Below are 20,750 nucleotides of genomic sequence, written 5' to 3'. Positions count from 1 at the left end.
AATTTTATGGTTGGGGGTCACCACAACATGAGGAACTGTATTAAAGGGTCGTGGCATTAGGAAGGTTGAGAACCACTGGCTTAAGGTTTCTCAGTTGTGACATAAACATACATTGGCCCCACAAGGCTTAGGGAGAAAGGGGTACCAATCTGAACATGAGGCTCATGCTGCCTGCTGTGCCGTAAGCTGTTTAAATCTATTTGGACTCCCTGACCATATCAAAGGAAGTATGGCAAGCCAACTTAGCAGCTGCCTGCCTCTTAGGGACTGCTCACTGCATACTGAGATTCCTATGTAATTCATGGAACCAAACTGAGGATTTGTTAAATAATTTTTTAAAAGCACCACAGCAGGTATATAATTAGACAGTAGTCATCTCATTTAAAGGGATAATTATACAACATCTAATAAGAAGATATAAAAACATTTAATATTCTGAAAAATATATTTCCCATTCTGTCAAAAATATTATACATTGGCTAATATTTAGAATCTTATGTAATATTTGTAATAGAGACTATAGAAAACCTCTTCAAAATATCCCACATAAGAAAAAGTTAAATTGTGTGTAATCCTTGTCCAATTTAATGTCATTTTTAAAAAGGAAACAGTTACCAAGTCAAATCCAAAGAACTTAACCAGAAAATAATCCCCTTTTGTGACTGGGAGTTGGGAATAAGTGTGTTAAACGTAAGTGCTCAGGAAGAAAGGACCCTTACCAGCTAAGATGGGCAATATCTGGCTATACAGGCATACCTTCGAGATATTGTGGGTTCAGTTCCAGACAAACGCATAATCTTTTTGCTGGCAGAGGGTCTTGCCTTCAATTTATATAAAAAACAACAACACACACACACACACACACACACAACGCGACAATCTGTGAAGCGCAATAAAGCAAGGTGCAACAAAACAAAGCACAATAAAATGAGGTATGCCTGCATATACATAACCCTGAAAAGGCACCTAGTTCTGAATAAGATGACAAGTTAGAAGGCCACCAGCTCCTGTACCCTCATCCCCAACCCTTACTTACCCCTGGAAATGCTACATAATAAAGAATGATACAGACACAACCATCAAACATAGAACACAAAACAGAAAACCCACAAGGAAACAGAGGTAACTGGATTCCAAAGTTGGGGGATGGGAATGACAGCTTACAGCAGGGATTTGTATCCATGAAGGGGAAGAGTGACCTTTCCACTTGTACCCTTCACTCTCCCCAACTTTGTCCTATAAGATCGGTAATGAAGCAGCAATGCGTTTTAGCTAGAGGCGCTACAGCCTGGAGCCAACAAACTCAGCCCAGCAGGCTGGTCAAGAATCACCCCTTCACCCTCCACCCCCACCCAGAGAGAACCAGAGAACCAAAGCTCAGTTCTCAGAAATAAAATTTTAAACTACTTAGGATTTTAAAAAAATTAATAATAATAATAATAAACCTTCTTACTGATCAAGAGAAGTCAGGTAAATCTAAAATCTATAATCAGGAAAAAAACAACCCGAGGCTGTAGTTACAGTAGGGATTTTCAAAAGGATTTTGAGGAGATGAGGACAATATAGCTTCTTAATTTAATTCCTCTGAATCCCCACATAAAAACAGATAACTAGATAGCAAAATCAAATCCCAATGATATTTCCAACGAAACAAGGTATCCTTATGAACCCCACAATAGTATAAGTAGATGATGACAAGCCATCAACATCCATAAGACCAGAGGTTGACATCTGTGTGGACGGAAGCCACAGGACATCTGATGGGCCTGAGGAAAGGCGACTCTAAAATGCCCAACATGCACTCACTGGCAAGTGGGGAGGGCTATCTAAGAGCAGCAAATGAACTGGGATGTTCAGTCCACTCCAATAAGAAGTTAGCCCACAGTAACTAGATGTGAAGGGCCCATTTCACCTTTATCATGTGTAAAGAAAAAAAAATGCTAAATGTTCTATTCCTTAACAACATAGGCAGTTAGGCAACAAGTAAAAATCTACCTAAGGAAGTACTGTATTATTAGGAACTGAAATTTGAAACTTTCAAAATCTGATGATGTTAAGGCAGTGGATGTATTAAGTTTGAAAAAGCATTTGATGTAATTTAATTTTAAGTTAGAAAACAAAAATCTCTCATTTGCTTTTTATGGTTTCTTGGAAACACAAGATGAAAAAGTAAAGGTACCTTTTGAAAAAAAAACAAACCTTGTTCCCAATTAGGAATCTATGATTGATAATTATTTGAATATTAAGTGTATGGGCTGACAAGTTATACCATAGTTCCTTGGCATTTGTCATTCCCAAGTTTCTATATTATATTATCTACAGCAATTCCAAACTCCAAGATAGATAGCATTTTGCAATATTCCTGAGACCAATATAAACGAAGGCAGATGAAAGTTATGTGGCTAGTGACTATGTGCCTAGCCCTAGCATCACACCTCAGAGAGACTTTCTTGCACTTCACTTTTCATACTTTATGCTTTTTGAATGAGATATTTAATGCTACAGTAGAGTTCACAAATTCGTAGACTCAAACATCTTAAGACATATCTTTCTCAATGCCAAGGATCTTTTGTACCTATAATCTCTGCCTGGACATTCCTTTTGCAAATGTATTACTAGATAAAAGGAGTTATTTCCTACCTAAAACTGTATGTCAATTATACCCTTAGTTTTCATCAACACAATCCTAGAAAATGACTATTATCCTAGGTTAAAGCACCAGATTCCAACAGATATTCAAATCTACAAAAAGTTCCTTAATTGTTTATTTAAAAAAGCTTATTGAAAAAATATTTGATGGACTGCTTGATTCCCTAAAAATAATTTTTTTAAGTGTCAAACATAATAGATATACTACGTTGGTCTCTAACACTCCAATACACTTTATTGCACAATTAATCAACTTCCTCCATATGATGAATGTTAAACAAATTCATATTTATTCATGTTGACATAGGAACCACTTTAACAGTTGTAACACAAAGACAAATAAAATTCACTGTCATATACTCATCAGTTTGCCTCTTAACACATTTTTTTCCCTAGATCCATTTTCAATTCTCTATTATTCCAATTTAGTGTTTTGAGGAAAAGTCTGCTTAAAATTCAAAACAAAGAAATTCACTGTAGCTTAAAGTAGCACTTGTAGAAAATTAAAGTTAGCCTCTTGATCCTTTACAATTTTGCAAAAACATTAAAATCTTCAATTTGAATGTAAAAAAGTAAATGTCCCCATTTTTTTTACGAATTTATTTACTACTTCATTCTGTGTTGAATTTGTTGAATTTGCTAACTTTCCAAATCTTAAAACAGATTCCTTATTTACTAGAGAATATGCAAATTACTCTCTCCATTCATAATGATTTTCCTAATTAGCTATTAAACCACCACAGAACTTACTTAAATTGTATTTCAATTTTGGCTTGAGCCCGATACTTTCAAAATTTATTTCATACTTTAAAATCATTGTAACTACTAATCAAAAACTATTTCCTGTCATTGAATCTTGTAAGAATTTCTTCTTTATTTATCTGACTAGCAGAATAAAATTCTATTACTATTAATAATTTTTACTATGCTGTTGTTGTGTTTTCAAACATCATTTGTTAAAACCTATAACTATTATTTTACATTGTCAAGTGTTTCTGGGAGAAAGGTACTGTTAAGATTACTAATGAAGATGTTAAATTCACCAGAACTTAAAAAACAAAAAGAACACAACACTACACAATACTACCTACTTTCAGGAAGAGTAAATTATAAAGCAAATAACTTATTAAAGATACAAAAATAACTTTTGTATGGCCTGGGTACAAAACCATTTAACCCTAAGTATTTTCACAAAATCAGCATTCTGCTAACTTCTTAAAAGGCCTAAGTCTCCAAGAAATTTAAATAGGTTCACATACTGTCTTTACTATATAAGGAAAGTATAATACTATAAAGTGGGGCCTTGACTTACGAGTTTAATCCATTCCAAGACCAAGCTCCTTAAGGAGCTCATTAAGGAGCTCGTTAACTCAAATTTCTCTATCAACTCAATGCAAAAAATCGGCTGAGAGACAGCTGGTATCTCAAAAAACTCGTTAGTCGGGACACTCGTAAGTCAAGGCCCCACTTACTTTAAAATGATCCTTGATAATAAACATTGTTAATTGACTATTCATTAAAAATAAATCTCATTATATTCTATTTCCTAAACTTTCTTGTTAATTAAGATTTTACTATAGCATATTGAGAATAGTGTCTGTTTCTTATGTTTATTAGAGCATAACATTAAGACTTCAAACTGTTTTTGATAAGGATCTAGTATCCAGAATAAAACAACTCCTACAACTCAACAATAAAAAGGCAAATAAACCAATTTTAAAAGGGCAAAGGATCCAAATAGACATTTCTCCCGAAAGATTACAAATGGCCAATAAGCACTTGAAAACATGCTCCATGTCATTAGGTAAATGCAAATCAAAACCACAATAAAATACCATTTCACATCTGCTAGAATGGCTATAATCAAGAAGACAGGTAACAACAGGTGCTAACAAAGATGAAGGAATTGGATCCTCACATATTGCTGGCGGGAATGAAAAATGGTACAGCTGCTTTGGAAGACAGTCTGGCAGTTCCTCAAAATGTAAAATGTAGAGTTATTCTATTCCTAACTATACCCAAGACAAATGAAAACATATATTCACATAAAAACACAGACATGTATGTTCATAGCAGCATAGCTGATGATAGCCAAGAAGCGGAAGCAACCCAAATGTCCATCAAGTGGTAAACAGATAAACAAAACGTGGTACAGCTATAGCCATACAATGGAATATTATTCAGCCATAAAAAGGAATGAATAGTTATACACACAAAAACATGACTGAACCCTGAAAGTATTATGTTAAATAAAAGAAGTCAGATACAAAGGCCACATATTGTATGGGAGTTTGTACAAAAAATGTCAAAAATAGGCAAATTCATAGAGAGAGAAAAATAGATTAGTGGTTGCCAGAGGCTTGGAAAAGACTGGGGTTCTTTGGGAGGGTAAACAATGTTCTGAAATTAGGTAGTGATGTATTTACTAAAAACCACGGAATTTTACACTTAAGAAAAAAATGACTTGAACACTGAAAATTAAAAAAACTTGCTGAGAGACATTTTTAAAAGACCTGAAAAAATAGAAAAATATCCTGTGCTTATGGATTAAAAAGATTAACATTGTTAAGATGACTAATCCTGAGATTAGTCTACAAATTCAATATAATCCTTATGAATATCAGGTGGCTCTTTTGCAGAAATTAAAATTTTGCATAAAATTCATATGGAAATGCTAAGGACCCAGAGTAGCAAAACCAATCTTGAAAAAAAAAAACACACAAAAAAAAACCCACGCACACTTTTCAATTTCAAAATTTACTATAAATCTACAGTAATTAAAACAGTGTGGTACTAGCATAACAGACAAACAGATCCATGAAATAGAATTAAGAGTCTAGAAATAAACCCTCGAATACATGGTCAATTGATTTTTCAACAAGGTGCCAAGATAATTCAAAGGGGAAAGAACAGTTTTTTTCAACAAATGGTGCTAAGGCAACTAGATATCCACATTTAAAAACAAAAAAAAATGAAGCTGGATCTCTACTTTATATCACTTATAAAAATAAAGTAAAAATTGGTCACACACCTAAATCTAAGAGCTAAAGCTATAAAAGTCATAGAAGAAAACATAGGTGTAAATCTTTGAGATTTGGGATTAGGCAATGGTTTCTTAGATATTACACCCATGGTATATGCAACAAAAGAAAAAAGCACACAGATAAAGTGGACTTCATCAAAATGTAATACTTTTGTGTAGTAAAGGGAAAAAATATTTATATTTGATAAAGATCTAGTACAGTGATGGCGAAACTTTTGAGCTCGGCGTGTCAGCATTTTGAAAAACCCTAACTTAACTCTGGTGCCATGTCACATACAGAAATTTTTTGATATTTGCAACCATAGTAAAACAAAGATTTATATTTTTGATATTTATTTTATATATTTAAATGCCATTTAACAAAGAAAATCAACCAAAAAAATGAGTTCACGTGTCACCTCTGACACGCGTGTCATAGGTTCGCCATCCCTGGTCTAGCATCTAAATTTATATATAAACAACTCAACAATACAATAAAAAGACAACCTAGTTTTTGGTTTGTTTGTTTTAATATATTTTTATTGATTTCAGAGTAGAAGGGAGAGGGATAGAAACATCAATGATGAGAAAGAATCATTGACTGGCTGCCTCATGCATTCCCCCTACTGGGGATTGAGCCCGAAACCCAGGCATATGCCCTGACCGGGAATCAAACCGGTGATCTCTTGGTTCCTGGGTTGATGCTCAACTGTGAGCCACACCTAGCCAGGCACCCGATTTTTAATATGGGCAAAGGATCTGAATAGACATTTCTCCAAAGATGATATAAAATGGCCAATAAGCACACTAATCACCAGAAAAATGCATATCAAAACCACAATGAGAAACCACAAGGATGGCATAATTTAGAAGGCAAACAAGTGTTAATGATAAGGAGAAATTGTAATCCCTATACATTGCTAGTGAGAATGTAAAATAGCACAGCTGCTTTGGAAAATAGTCTGGCAGTTCCTCAAATGTAAGCACAGAGTTACCATCTGACCTACCAATTCCATTCCTAATTATACAGCCAAGAAAACAACAGATGCTCACTCAACTTGTGCATGAATTTCCTGGCCTCATTATTATAACAGCTAAAAAACTGAAACAATCTAAATTCAATCAACTGAAGAGTGGGTAAGCAAAAAGTGATAAATTTATACAATGGAATATTATTCAGTCATGAAAAGTCATGAAGTACTAATATATGCTACAACATGGATAAACCTTGAAAATCTGCTAATAAGTAAAAGATGCCAGACACAAAAGGCCATATGAAATGTCAAGAATAGGCAAATCTTTAAATTATTTTTAAAAAATGGAAGAAACCAAATAAATAAAGATGTAGAGATGAAAGAAATGTTTAAATTGTCTGAATAAAATACAAGTAAAACAACAACAACAAAAAATAGGCAAATCTTTAGAGACAGAAAATCGATTAGTAGTTGCCAGGGACTAGAGAGAAAGGGAATAAGGAGTGACTGCCAATAGGCATGGGGTTTCTTTTGAAGTGATGAAAATGTTCAAAATTAGATAGTGGTGGTAGTTGTACAACCCCATAAATATACTAAAAACCACTGCATTGTTTGCTTATAAAAGGGTGAGTTTTATCATGTAATTACATCTCAAATTTAAAAAATATTTTTTAAATTTAGTTTTTTATTGAATTTATTGGGGTGACTAGTTAATAAAATTATATAGATTTCAGGGGTATAATTCTACAACACATCATTTACATTCTATTGTGTTTACCAAACCAAATCAAGTCTCCTTCCATCACCATTTATGCTCCCTTTACTCTCTATCTTCCCCCTCTCTCCTTTCTCCCCTCTGTAATCACTATACTGTTGTCTATGTATTTGTCTATGAGGCTGTGTGTTTTTTCTGCTTAATCCCTTCACTTTTTCACCCAGCCTCCCTAAAATTACAGTTACATGGTGGCTTAAGTTACCTAAACATTTATTTTCCATAACCCAGCAATTTTCAACCAGAGTGCTGCAAGAACTTTTAGAACATGCAATATCTTAACTATTTAGTCAGGGGCACTGACCTCTTTCCCTTAGATTGGCAAATAACAAAATGACAACAGCCAACTAATAATAGCCGTCTGGTGTGAGTGAATCAAAATTATACCTATTTTTTATCAAATCGGCAAAAAATAATATATTTTTTGGTGTGCCATAGAATTTTAGTAATTAGTTTATGTGTTCCATGAGATGAAAAAGGTTGAAAATCGCTGCCATAAGCTAGTGAAAATATATTGTCCTATACAAAGACATAAAATCTTTCACTGATCTTACCAATTTTCAAATCATCAGCCAGGCTTTCTTTTGTAAGATTCAACAATTCTCTCCCATCGATGTTATTCATTTTGAAAACACCAACAAGGTCTTTTAAATCTTGTGCACAAAGCCATGCTGAGACATCATCTTCGGACCAATCTTCAGTGAACTGCTTCAGTTGTCCTTCTGTGCTCCTTGCTTAAAAAGCAAACAAAACAATCCCACAAACAAATAGGCAAGTGAAATAACAACAAAAGAAAAATGGTTTCCTTTATATATTAAAAAGTAAATAAAATGTCCTTAAATCTGTGTTTTACTACTTTAACATCCCTTTAAAATTTTTCAGAACATCAAGTAGCATGTATAAATAAAGTGCTATTTAATACATTAAATACTACTCTTTTGGAACTTTTTTTGCTGAATAAAAACAATTTTTCTTTATTATATAAAATACTTATCAGGAAAAGAATTCTATTGGCTCTCTCATCTGCATATTAGCTCCACTATTTGGTTAATTTTGGCAGTGATAAAAATAAATAAAACTCTTAAATTATGTGTCAGCATTGCTTGATGAGGCCAAAAATAAAACCAACAAAATAAAACTATAATTTCTATTTTGTTTACAGGCTATATTTATTTGGAAAAAATGAGTATGGAGTATAAATAGCTTACAAAACTATGGGACATGTGATATACACGAGTGTGCACCCAAAGTATTTGAGAGTTTTAACATAGGTAACTACTTTAACACGGTCTTCTCTAAAACTATTTTTAAATTATATTTTAAATAAGGACGTATACTTAATACTGAGGAAAGCAATGTTAATAATTGGTTAAAAAAAATACTGAATTTCTGATTTTAGAGGTGAAAGGGGTTGAACTGGGTTAAATATAAAGTCCTTACTAACCTTGGCCAAGTGTTTCCGGGTCAAACTGCCAGATGTTCACTGTTTTGTCCATTGAACCAGTAGCAAGCAAAAGGATATTGGGGGCAAAGGCACAAGTTGTGACATACCTAGTTAATAAAAACAACTATTATGTATCCTCATACTAATTTTTTAATTATATTAATACAAAATAAGGTTAAGTTCAGACCTGGTATGCTGAGTCAATGTGTGAAGTATATTTTCAGTATTCTGAAAAACAAAACAACGAAATAATAGCTTTACATTAACTCAGGCAAAAGTTACTAATAAAAAAATTGTTTGACATAAATGGTTTATATACTCTATGTGTTTTAATATTATTAGTTACTAATATAGTTTGAAACTTTACCTAATGAATAAAAAAATAGCATCTACACCTAATAAAATTATCAGATACCTATTTCACTCTTTCTTAATTATCAGCACTGTTGTCTACTGCCCACTTTCCTAGAAATTTTTAGTATAATGTATTCTTGACTTTTGCTGATGTGTTTGAACTTACTAATAATAACCTAAACATCTATTATGTGAAATAATTTATATTTTTGCTATGGCATTTGACTTGCACCTACTGCAAGACCAATGAGTAGGAATTAGTCACTTAATAGATTCTGAATACACTTAGCTGGCCCTCCACTATTAGACTCATAATAAGTCTTTCCTCAACACTGACTCCTCCTGGAGAATATTTTAATTAACTACATCTTCACTATATGTGAATGTTGATTTTTCTTCATACTCGTGCAACCTGGTCTTTATTCATATGGTTCTACCCAAAACTCCCATTCTCCCCAAAACGATTATAACCTACTCTTTCTCATAATGGTCTCTAAATCTAGCCAGAACTCGAACAGTGGTTGGCCACTCTCAGCTATACCCTCACATACTCTGGGGTAAACATTCACCCTTTGTTGTTATGAAAACCTGATGTAAAACTTTAAGAATAATTGATATAAAGCAGTATTTTGGATATTGATGCTCTTTACATCTGTATTTTCTTTGCTCAGATTAAACATCTGTCCATTTTAAAATCATTATTGAAATATTCAAGGACTTGTCCCAGAACCAGTACCTTATTTGCATAACTATTTCAGCATCTCTGAAAATATTTATATTATATTATTGGGCACACTAAACAGGAAAAAAGTATATATTTTTTTTCATCTTGCCTAACTAAACTTGAAGTTCAGTAGCCTAATAAATAAATATACTTTACACAGATCACACACCAAGATTTTTAAATACTTACAATATCATACACTATAACAGACTTATCCACTGATCTTTAAAAGAAAAAAAAAAGTATGAGTGAAAAATTCTATAAAAACAGTATAGTATCTATTTAATTAGTATTTTAAAATCAGTTAAATAACTTTTTCAGAAAAGGTTAAAATATTGATACACATTTAGAATGCACTTTTTTATATGATGAACTTTTATTTAAACAACTACATGCCATATATGAAATTTATCAGAAAATTATAATCTTTATTAAACACTAGCATATGCAACTTATACTATATAAGCCATAAAGGAATAAGAATTTGTTATGTATAAATAAGACACAACACCATGTCAAGTTAGTAACTCAAAGGGAAAAACCACTACAAGGAAAAGGTATTACTTGCTACTTGGTTTTTGTTTCAGATAGCATTGTTCTTTATCATTGATATGGCTGTGCCTTAATTACTAATCAATATATATATGTCTTGATTGTGACCCATTTTTGAAAATTATAATTTTAAACTTGGTATGAACTCTACATGGCTTCGGTTAATGGTATAAAAATTAAAAGCAACTATCAGGGCCAGTGTTCTCAGTGGTTAGAGCATAGGCCTCCACATCGAAGGGTCTTGGGTTCAATTCCTGGTCAAGGGCACATAGCTGGTTTTCAGGTTTGATCCCCGGCCCTAGTCTGGGCACGTGTGGGAGGCAAACAATTGATGTGCATCTCTCACATCGAAAATCACCAGGGATTATTCCAGTGGTGGAAAAAAATCATCAAACAAAAAAAGGCAATACTACACAAAGTACATAATTAAAAACAACAGATAAATATGCCCTATATGGTATTTTCCCCCTTTGGAAATGATGTTTATAACTCATGATATATGTTGCAAGACAAGAAAACATAGTAATACAAGTGTTACCACCCTCTGTACAACTTTAATAATATTTGTACTTATTATTAAAAGGTAGCTGATTATAGTCTGACCACAGGAATCATACGTATGGAAGCCTTAAAATTCCTTTCAATAATAGTTAAAATTCCTTAATAGTAGGCTACTGAGTGTTGATAATGCATCTTGAATGCAGCATCTGTGTCATATACTCAAAATAAGAATTATACTTTAAAAGTTCAAATGTAAAATAAAATACAAGAAAATGGGAATCATATAAATGCATTTGGATGCCAAAAAACAACAACACATAGTTATAGCATTATGTGTTAAATTTCAGCCAAAAAACTTTAAGAAATCATACTCATACCTAATATTAGTTGAGTATGTATATGCTAGACATAATTTATAGACATTCTTATTTAGCCTTAAATCCCTTACAGTACAAGGTATTGTTTTTGGAATATCAAATTCTTAGGGAAAACTCCATTACTTCTGAGCATCCCCAAAAAAGGAAACTAAAAGAAAATTCCAATTTCTGAGACTACCACTGGTACAATTAAAATTAATTCACCCAAATGATATATAAATGAGAAGCTGGATCATGATTAGTAATCTTAAAAGCACTGTATTGGGAAAACAGAAATTAGGACAACAAACAAGAGTTCACATATGGGAATAGCAAACAATAAGACTGAACAAATACCATGCTCATGGACAGGAAGAATGAACATCATTAAAACGTCCATACTACGCAAAGCAATCTACAGATGCAATGCAATCCCTATCAGAGTTGAAGGTATCACGTTACCTGATATGAAACTATGTTACAAGACTATATAGTACATGGTACTGGTATAAAAACAGACACGAAGATCAATGGAACAGAACAGAGCCCAGACATAAACCCATATCAATACGGTAAATGTCTGTTCTAATTTATATCAAAATGGTTTAAGGAAATTACAACTAAATAGCTTACCCTGAGACTAGCATCTGCCCATTGTGAGAAAAAGCACAAGTCAGAACAGGAGCACTGTGCCCACTCAGTGCACTTTTATATTTTAATTTAAAACCTGCAAATAATAAGGTGAGAAAATTAGCAAGCTGACCCTTAGAATTCACTCTTATGTCAAAGCTATTACACAATTATTTATTCAATTAATCTTTCAGTGCCTACAGGACAAAAATGAAAAAAATTCCCATGCAACTCAGATACTGGAATGTAGTGTGATTAAATGGTTTCCAAAGTTCAGAAATAGGTAAAGAAAATGGTATGGTCAGCAAACATTAGACAGGGGATTGCTATAATTATCAAATTTTAAAAATATATAAAAATTTAAAGTATATTATAATCTTTGTATTTGATTTTAAAATATATTTAATAATATTAAATATACTAGATGCCCAGTGCACAAAATTCGTACACTGGGGGGGGGGGGGGGAAGGGTTTCCTCAGCCCAGCCTGTGCCCTCTCACAGTCCGGGACCCCTTGCTCCTTACCACCCACCTGCTTACTGCTCCTTACTGCCCAGCTCGCTGCTCCTTAGTGCCCAGCTCGCTGCTCCTTAGCGCTGCCACGGAGGCAGGAGAGGCTCCTGCCACCGCCACTACACTCACCAGCCGTGAGCCCTGCTTCTGGCTGAGCAGCACTCCCCCTGTGAGAGTGCACTTAGCACCAGGGGGTGGCTCCTGCATTGAGTGTCTGCCCCCTGGTGACCAGTGTGCATCATAGCAACTGGTCATTCTGTCATAACAGTCGCTTAGGCTTTTATTATATAAACTAGAGGCCCGGTACATGAATTAGTGCGCCAGCGGGGTCCCTCGGCCTGGCCTGCGGGATTGGGCCAAAACTGGCTCTCCGAGGAATCCCGGATAGTGAGAGGGTGAAGGCCAGGCCGAGGGACCCCACCCGGTGCACAATTGGGGCCAAGGAAGGACATAGGAGGTTGGCCAGCTGGGAAGGGCCGCGGGAGGGTTCCAGGGCATGTCCGGCCCGTCTCACTCAGTCCTGATCGGCCAGACCCCAGCAGAAAGCTAACCTACCAGTTGGAGCGTCTGCCCCCTGGTGGTCAGTGCATGTCATAGTGACTGGTCCACCAGTTGACTGTCCCCTGGTGGTCAGTGCATGTCATAGCAAGCAGCTGAGCAGCCTTAGCATATCATTAGCATATTACGCTTTGATTGGTTGAACAGACAACTGGACGACTGGGCACTTAGCATATCAGGCTTTTATTATATAGGATTAGTTAATAATATACATATATCAATTTCCCAAAAGCCTAAAAAGAATCAAATAGCAGTAGTTTTTAAAATCTGATATTAAGTATTTTCTCATTTCATATATGAAAAATAATCAATGGTAATTTACACATCTTATAATTCCAATATATCTTATAACATGCCTACCAAGTATGTAACACTAAAATCTTTTACTTCCTATAAGCTCTTGAAAAGAAATATCACAACTATTTTAAAGGAACTCAATATATTTTAGTAACAGCCTATAAAAATAATTATTAAGAAGAAATTGCCCTGGGGGTTGGAGAGGACAAGGAACTAAGTGAAATCTATAATTTTCTCAACCTAATGAAAACTTTTTTGAAGTGTCAATGGCTCTTAAGATGGCAAGTATTTAACTAAACAAAAAGATCATTAGAGTAAGTTTCAACAAGTATGTATATATATATATACACACATATATATATTTGTTTTTTATTTATTATTTAAATATGCATTTTCTGTTCAAAATAGGAAAAAATACATTTTTATCTGGGAGAACAGACATGGGCATTAAAAGCACTGTTTAGAACATGCAGATCAGTAAATAGGCATAATCAATCAAACAAAGCAAAAATGTTAAGCTACCAACCAAATGAAGACCAAAAAACTTGCAATATGACCATAAGAAAAGGTTACATTCTCAAAGATACGATACATATGTCTATCTACTCTCCCCCACAGAAAAGCAATTAAATTAGGGTACAAATGACATAAATGCTTTATAAAAATGTTTTAAATGAACATTAATAAACTGTTATGTATATCTTTTTAAGATTTTTTATTGATTTTTAGAGAGAGAAAGGAAGAAAGAGAACATCCATGTGAGAGTAAAACATTGGTTATCTGCCTCCTGCACACCCCCTATCAGGGAGTGAGCCCACAACCCGGGCCTGTGCTCTGACTGGGAATCGAACATGGATGACACCCAACCAATTGAGCCACACGAGCCAGGGCTGCTATGTATATTTTTAAAAGAATCAGTGTAAAGATACATTTTCCAGACAATGTATAAGAAGCTTTACTTTGAAACAATTTTATTTATTTTATTTAAAATATATTGTATTTAGAACATCTACAAATATAGAACATCTATATATATATATGACTATGTTCATGGCTTCTTATAAGAATTTTACTTTGATAGGAACAGAAGGCAGAGGTAGGATAGATGAGAGAAATAAAGAAACTCTTAGCCTCCTCAGCAAGTAACTGAATACATTACTAAGTGTAACCTAATATGCAATGAAATAACTAAATTTCCACAAAAAGAAATTCATCTCTTTCCTGATAATAGGCCCTTCTTTATACACTAGTTAGTATAATGACAAAGAGTCTCTCTTTGACCAAACTCTGCCAGATTCTTCTGAGTTGTCTTCTCAACTAGTCCTTGATCTTGGCCTATAAAGACTAACATAGTTTCTAAGAGCCCAAGGTTGCATCCCCAGCATGACTCTAGCCTCCTTAAAGTGCCTGCATGAGAAAACTCAAGACTGTCAAAAAATTTTTACTAAGTATTTATTTCATCCAACACCTGAAGATAGGGTTCCTGACTCCCAGGCCCTGTAGGAAGTTAGTAGTTTAACTTCCTTAAGTTCCAATTAGCAAACCAAGATGGGTTTCACATGAATCAATACCCACATCTGCCTTCTTCCTTTAAAATGCCCAGTCACCTCTGTGTAACCTGAGGTTGAGTTCAGTTCATGGTGGACTCTTTTCCCTATTGCAACAGTGTATTACTGGTTAAAATCTGTGCTTACCACTGCAACTACTGTCCCACTTTGCTTATCTTTCATAATAATTATTAACAAAATGTAGTCTGTGATATAACTGAAGCTTATTAGATAATAAAATAAGAATATTTTTAGGTGTCTGAAGCAAATGGCCAATTGACCATATATTTCAGAGCTCCCATTAATGGTAATAAAGGGCCCAGCCGGCATGCTCAGTGGTTGAGCGTCAATCTATGAACAAGGAGGTCATGGTTCAATTCCAGGTCAGGGCACATGCCCAGGTTGTGGGATCGCTCCCCAGTGTGGGCGGGCAGGAGGCAGCCAATCAATGATTCTCTCTCATCACTGATGTTGCTATCTATCTCTCCCTCTCTCTTCCTCTCTGAAATCAATAAAAATGTATTAAAAAAATAAAATGTTAATAAAGGAATAAAGATAAATTCACATCAATGAAGAGAACAGGAATGGGGCATCAGCAAACCAGAAACTGAAACCAATTTTGGAAAGGCAGAAAGGAAATTAACTGAATAGATAGTTCAGAGGAGTAATAGCCCAGAATGCCTAGAGAAAACTAATCTGCCCTAGGAAACTCCAAAGGATTTGGGATTATCAACAGTTGGGGGAAAGGAAAGTCTGAATGACACAAATATAGACCTGGAAACAGAAGAGGTAACTACCGTCTGTTTATGAAACACTCAGTGTCTTCCTCCCTGACCGGCCACAGCACGTTGCTCCACAGCCAGGTGCTCTTCCCCAGGCAAACATTTCTAAGGAAAATAACTGCCAGGGGAGCTCCAGGGCAGTTCCAGAGGCCAGAATCCCCAAATTCTCTAAGCTCCCAACCTCTCCCCAATAAGGGTCAACTACCCACCTCCTTATACTAAAGGAAAGTCAGCAAAACAAACCACCATGTGCACAGAGCTTCTAAACATCCTATTGTCTAATTTTTAAATGTCAATGGAATACAAGACCACCAGACATTTGCTTTAAGTAACTACAAGAAAGAGAAAGATCAGGGTAAACAACAAACAAACAAACAACAACAACAAAAAACAGCCCAAGAGCAAACAAAGATGATCAGGACCCAAGGGAACTTAAAAACAAAACAGAAATCCTCTCACTGGTATCCTAAAAGCTTTAAAGAGATCTTGCATTCATAAAATAAAAGGAGGACACTATGAAAAAGAAATAGAGAAGATGAGCTTTTAGAAATTAAAAATGTGATCGATGAGTTGAAAAAACTCAAAGAAGGTTAAAGATAAAGCTGAGGAATTTTTCAGTGAAGTAGAAAAAAAGATAAAAAGATAAACAGGTAAATGTGGGAGGTGGGGGGGGGGGGAACAATCATAGAAAATCATGTCAGAAGGTCCAACACAATTAATGGGAGTTATACAAAGAGAGGAAGGAGAGAAGAAATTAATAAAGAAATAACATAAAGGGACACTGTGTTCCAAAATTGAATGACTTCAGTTTCTTCACTAAAGGGTCACCTGAAAGAATAGTACAATGCATGAGGAAAAGACTCAAGAAAAACAATAAAGAATAACTACAGTGAATAATTTAAAATCTGGTAGTAAAAACCATATTTAGAGACTGTGTGAAAACCACCTAGAGTTGAAAACAGATAAAGTGCAAAGTGTAGTTACCTCTCTGTGTGCTGGCGGTGAGGTCACAATCAGCAGTCAGCACAAACTTTTTAAAACATTTGTATGTCTTACTCTGGTTAAAAGTTCTTAAAACATTTCAATAATCACTCTTAGATATCCAGAGGACCTTAGGCAAGAAGATCAATTAAAATAGAAATTTTATCTGGATCACAAACAATTTTAGAGAACTACTAGTTGAATACATACCTAAGATATGGCTAAAAGAAACAACCCAAATTTTGGTCTGGCAATCCTGACCACATGACGCCAATCGAAAACACTGAAGACCTTGTTCTCCATCTAAAAATGTAAATTTATTAAAAATAAGTACACAATAATTGATAAAAACATTTAAACCAAAAGTATTTCACTTTCTTATACTGACACTAGAGGCCCAGTGCATGAATTCGTGCACAGGTGGGGTCTGGCCAGCCCACCCCAATAGGACTGATTGGGGGTGGGGCTGGCACCGGCCCAGGGGAGGGGCCGCCCCCTGTTCAAATTCCCGGGTTGAACTCACAGTCAAACTCCTGGTCAAGGGGACAATTTGCATATTAGCCTTTTATTTTATAGGATAATTCTATTCAATTAATTCAGGGGTGGGGAACCTTCAGCCCAAGGGCCGTATAAGTTCCACGAAATCATTTGGTCTGGCCCTGCCAAGGAATTAGGGGTGAGTTAATTAAATTGAGTCCAGGAGGTAAGAGCAAGGGAGGCTCATCTAGAGTGACTTCTTTCCAGCTGAAATCTAAAGGAGGATTAAGAGTGAACCAGGTGAAGGGTCCACATGGAAAACCCTTGGAAAAATCTTAGAAACACTGAAGAAATGGAAGAAAGCCAGTGTGGCTAGAAAATGCATGAGGCCACATGTGATTTGAGATGAGGCAGGGAAACGGAACATGTACTTATAGGGCTTGTGTTTTGGGATATGATAGTTTATCTTACTTTAACATTATTTTAACAAGCCATGATGGGTCTGAAATAGGGGAATGCCAACACCATCCTGATACTGTCTCGACCTGAGCTAGCCAACAGGGTCATGCCTGGCCATGCGTGGCTACAGAACACTTGAAATGTGGCTAGTCCAAACTGAGACTTAATATACACACCAGATTTCAAAGACCTGGTACCAAAAATATACACATACTAAAGAGTCTGATTTCACATATAATAGCTCTTTGTAATTTCAATGTGATTAGAAAACATAATGGAAAAGGATGATTCCTTAAAATGAATAAAAGGGCTCCTTTTTTGATGAAACAAGAACCAAAAGTCATATACAAATTACAAACAGGACTCACTAGTGCTTAAAAGAATAAAATAACTAACCAGAAACTGGCTGTGAAGAAAAATCGCAGCAGGTCATTCCAAGATCATGTGCTTTTTCACTATGCAAACATCTCATTTTATCATCCCACACGGTTAAGTCCCCACATGAGGAGCCAGTGACAAAGAGGTTTCCGTCGGGAGAAAATGCACAGGCCACCAAGGAGCCATCCTCAACACTACCACATCTGGAATAAAAGCAAAAAAGGAGGTTTTCATTTCCTAGCACCTTTTACTTATAGCACAACTTCTTGGCTATTACAGAACCAGAAAGAAAGGGTTATAGATGCCTATAAAAATAAAATATTTTTTACGCTATAAACTAAAACCTGCTTTCTAAAATAAGAGGATTTAAATATAATCTTAACATGCTCAAGCCAAACCAAAGTTCACATACCTTCATATTATTTTCCTGAACAGCAAGTCGGTATGTATGGACACATTAAGATATACAAAACTTAACAAAAATGATGACACCCAACAATATAAATTAGTCACATATTTTTTTAAAAGATGAAACTATTTTTTTTAAATATATTTCTTTGTTGATTTCAGAGAGGAAGGAATAGGGAGAGAAACATCAGTGATGAAAGAGAACCAGCAATTGGCTGCCTCCTGCACACCCCCAACCGGGGATAGAGCCCGGAACCCAGGCATGCGCCCCTGGCCGGAATCAAACCTCGGACCCTTCAGTCCGCAGGCTGACGCTCTATCCACTGAGCCAAACAGGCCAGGGTGATGAAACTATTTTTATTGAATAACATGCTATTGGGGTTAAAGGTACTTTCAACTTTTGTATTAAAATCACCCAAAAGCAATAGTAAGGCCTTTCACCTCATCTTCAAATGCAAATTCTTTATGAAAAGAAAGTGCCATTAACGAGTTATAATGATGTTGGGAAGATGAAGAAGCACTGTGCTAGTGTGCTAACAATATCATTTTCTCATTTAGGAAAAATAAACTAGTAAAAAAACAATGATTGGTGCAGAGTCCCATCCAGTGCTCAAATCTATAGCAGTATCATTTTATATCGTTAATCACATACATTGGTGAACTAATGCTATAGAGGCAGAATTCAAAAAGACTCCTCAGCTGACAGCTCTATTTCATTTCTAGAATATGACTTAAAGACATTCCATTCTTTCTGTGCTTTCTCTTTAAACAATTTATTAACATCACTTGAAACACATCAGCTTCTTCAACCCAAAGACCTAAACCGAAATGAGCAACACTTGTTTACCAGCTGGCATTTGTGCTCTGAGCGATGTTGAGGGGTAGGGAGAGGGGAAGGTACATTAGGCTATTTTAATTGGTAACAATTAAATGTTTATGGTTTCTAAAGTACTTAATGTCACTGAACTGTACACTTAAAGATGGTAAATTTTGTGTTATAAACATTTCACCACAATGTAAGTACACAAAAGTACATAGTTTTAATGTTGGTAAGTTGAACATTACTCATGTAAATTAATTGATGTATTTTTATCCAACAGGAGTTTTCAGGTGTTGGGGTTTTTTCTTAAGAAATGATAATACAATACCACTCTTATCACAAGCTTCTTCCTTCTGGGCTTAGGTCTCTCACCCAGCAAGAATCTTGTAAGGAAATAGTTGTGTCTCTTAAAGTGAGACATACCAACCATTATTATTATTATTATTATTAGTTAATCCTCACCCGAGGATATTTTTTCCATCGACTTTTAGAGAGAGTAGAAGGGAGGGGGAGAGACACAGAGAAAGAACCATCGATGTGAGAGAGACACACTGATTGGTTGCCTCCTGAATGCACCCCAACCAGAGCCAGGGATGGAGCCTGCAACCGAGGTACCTGCGACCCTTCAGTCCCAGGTGACGCTCCAACCAGTGAACAAACCGGCCAGGGCCATTACTTTATTAAGAACACTTGAGCCAACGAGCTACAAAAATCAAGAATCACAGTAAACATCTGTTCTTATGGCCGTCAGAAGACAGGTCAAAATATTTTTCCTTGTGATGTCTGAAATTTATCTGAATCTTAAAATCATGAAAATATTTTTTTTTCCCCGTAGGCCTGTTAAAAGGACTGAAAATGGAAAGGGTTTAAATATCCATACCTATGTAACTTGTATGACTGCGCATTCCACAAAATAACAGTTCCATCAGCTGCCCCTGATACCAAGCAAGTGGAGTCTGGGGAAAACCGGCAAACCCTCACAGGGCTCCCACTGGGCTGCACCATCACTGCCAATGTCTGTCCATTCTGAGTATTCCATAGGACAGTGGTACCATCTGTTGAACATGATGCCAAAATATGTCCTGAAGGGGAGAAACAGCAGCAGTGGACAGCATAGGTGTGAAACTTCAATGGAGAGTGTGCCAATTCAGTAAAGTCACTCAGGGAGTAGAGGCGAATTGTTTTGTCCAAGGAGCAAGTAGCCAAGAGGGAAGAGGAGAAGGCACAACAGTTGACATCATCGCCATGATCAGCTAATGTGTGAATTAGTTTCACCATGTTCTTCAGTTGAAGTAAAATATCCTGCAATTTTTAAATAGATAAAGGTTACTTGATCCTCGAAAGCAAATAAATGCAACTTGAATACATATACAGGGGCCAGAATCAATTTAAAAATTTGTTCAATGAAAGCTCCTACATTCATATTTTTTTTATATATATATTTTATTGATTTTTTACAGAGAGGAAGGGAGAGAGATAGTTAGAAACATCAATAGGAGAGAAACATCGATCAGCCGCCTCCTGCACATCTCCCACTGGGGATGTGACCACAA

At 35.5% G+C, this 20,750-nt stretch overlaps 1 protein-coding gene across 1 annotated transcript in view; it reads right to left on the bottom strand.

Moving 5' to 3' along the window:
* Nucleotides 1-20,475, bottom strand: part of WDSUB1 (WD repeat, sterile alpha motif and U-box domain containing 1) — a gene marked incomplete at its 5' end in the record, with an annotated part of 40,897 nt that extends 20,422 nt beyond the window's left edge. The window contains 8 exons of the mRNA XM_081096112.1: nucleotides 7,972-8,151; nucleotides 8,862-8,968; nucleotides 9,049-9,089; nucleotides 10,129-10,162; nucleotides 11,982-12,075; nucleotides 16,866-16,958; nucleotides 17,988-18,172; nucleotides 20,078-20,475. Of these exons, the coding sequence (XP_080952238.1) occupies nucleotides 7,972-8,151; nucleotides 8,862-8,968; nucleotides 9,049-9,089; nucleotides 10,129-10,162; nucleotides 11,982-12,075; nucleotides 16,866-16,958; nucleotides 17,988-18,172; nucleotides 20,078-20,475 (1,132 nt within the window). The remainder of the gene's footprint in view (nucleotides 1-7,971; nucleotides 8,152-8,861; nucleotides 8,969-9,048; nucleotides 9,090-10,128; nucleotides 10,163-11,981; nucleotides 12,076-16,865; nucleotides 16,959-17,987; nucleotides 18,173-20,077) is intronic.
* Nucleotides 20,476-20,750: the final 275 nt, after the last annotated feature.

The sequence above is a fragment of the Myotis nattereri genome, assembly GCF_964212035.1.
Source record: "Myotis nattereri genome assembly, chromosome: 7".
NCBI classification, from domain to species: Eukaryota; Metazoa; Chordata; class Mammalia; order Chiroptera; family Vespertilionidae; genus Myotis; species Myotis nattereri.
This window is presented reverse-complemented; position numbering and strand designations above follow the sequence as displayed.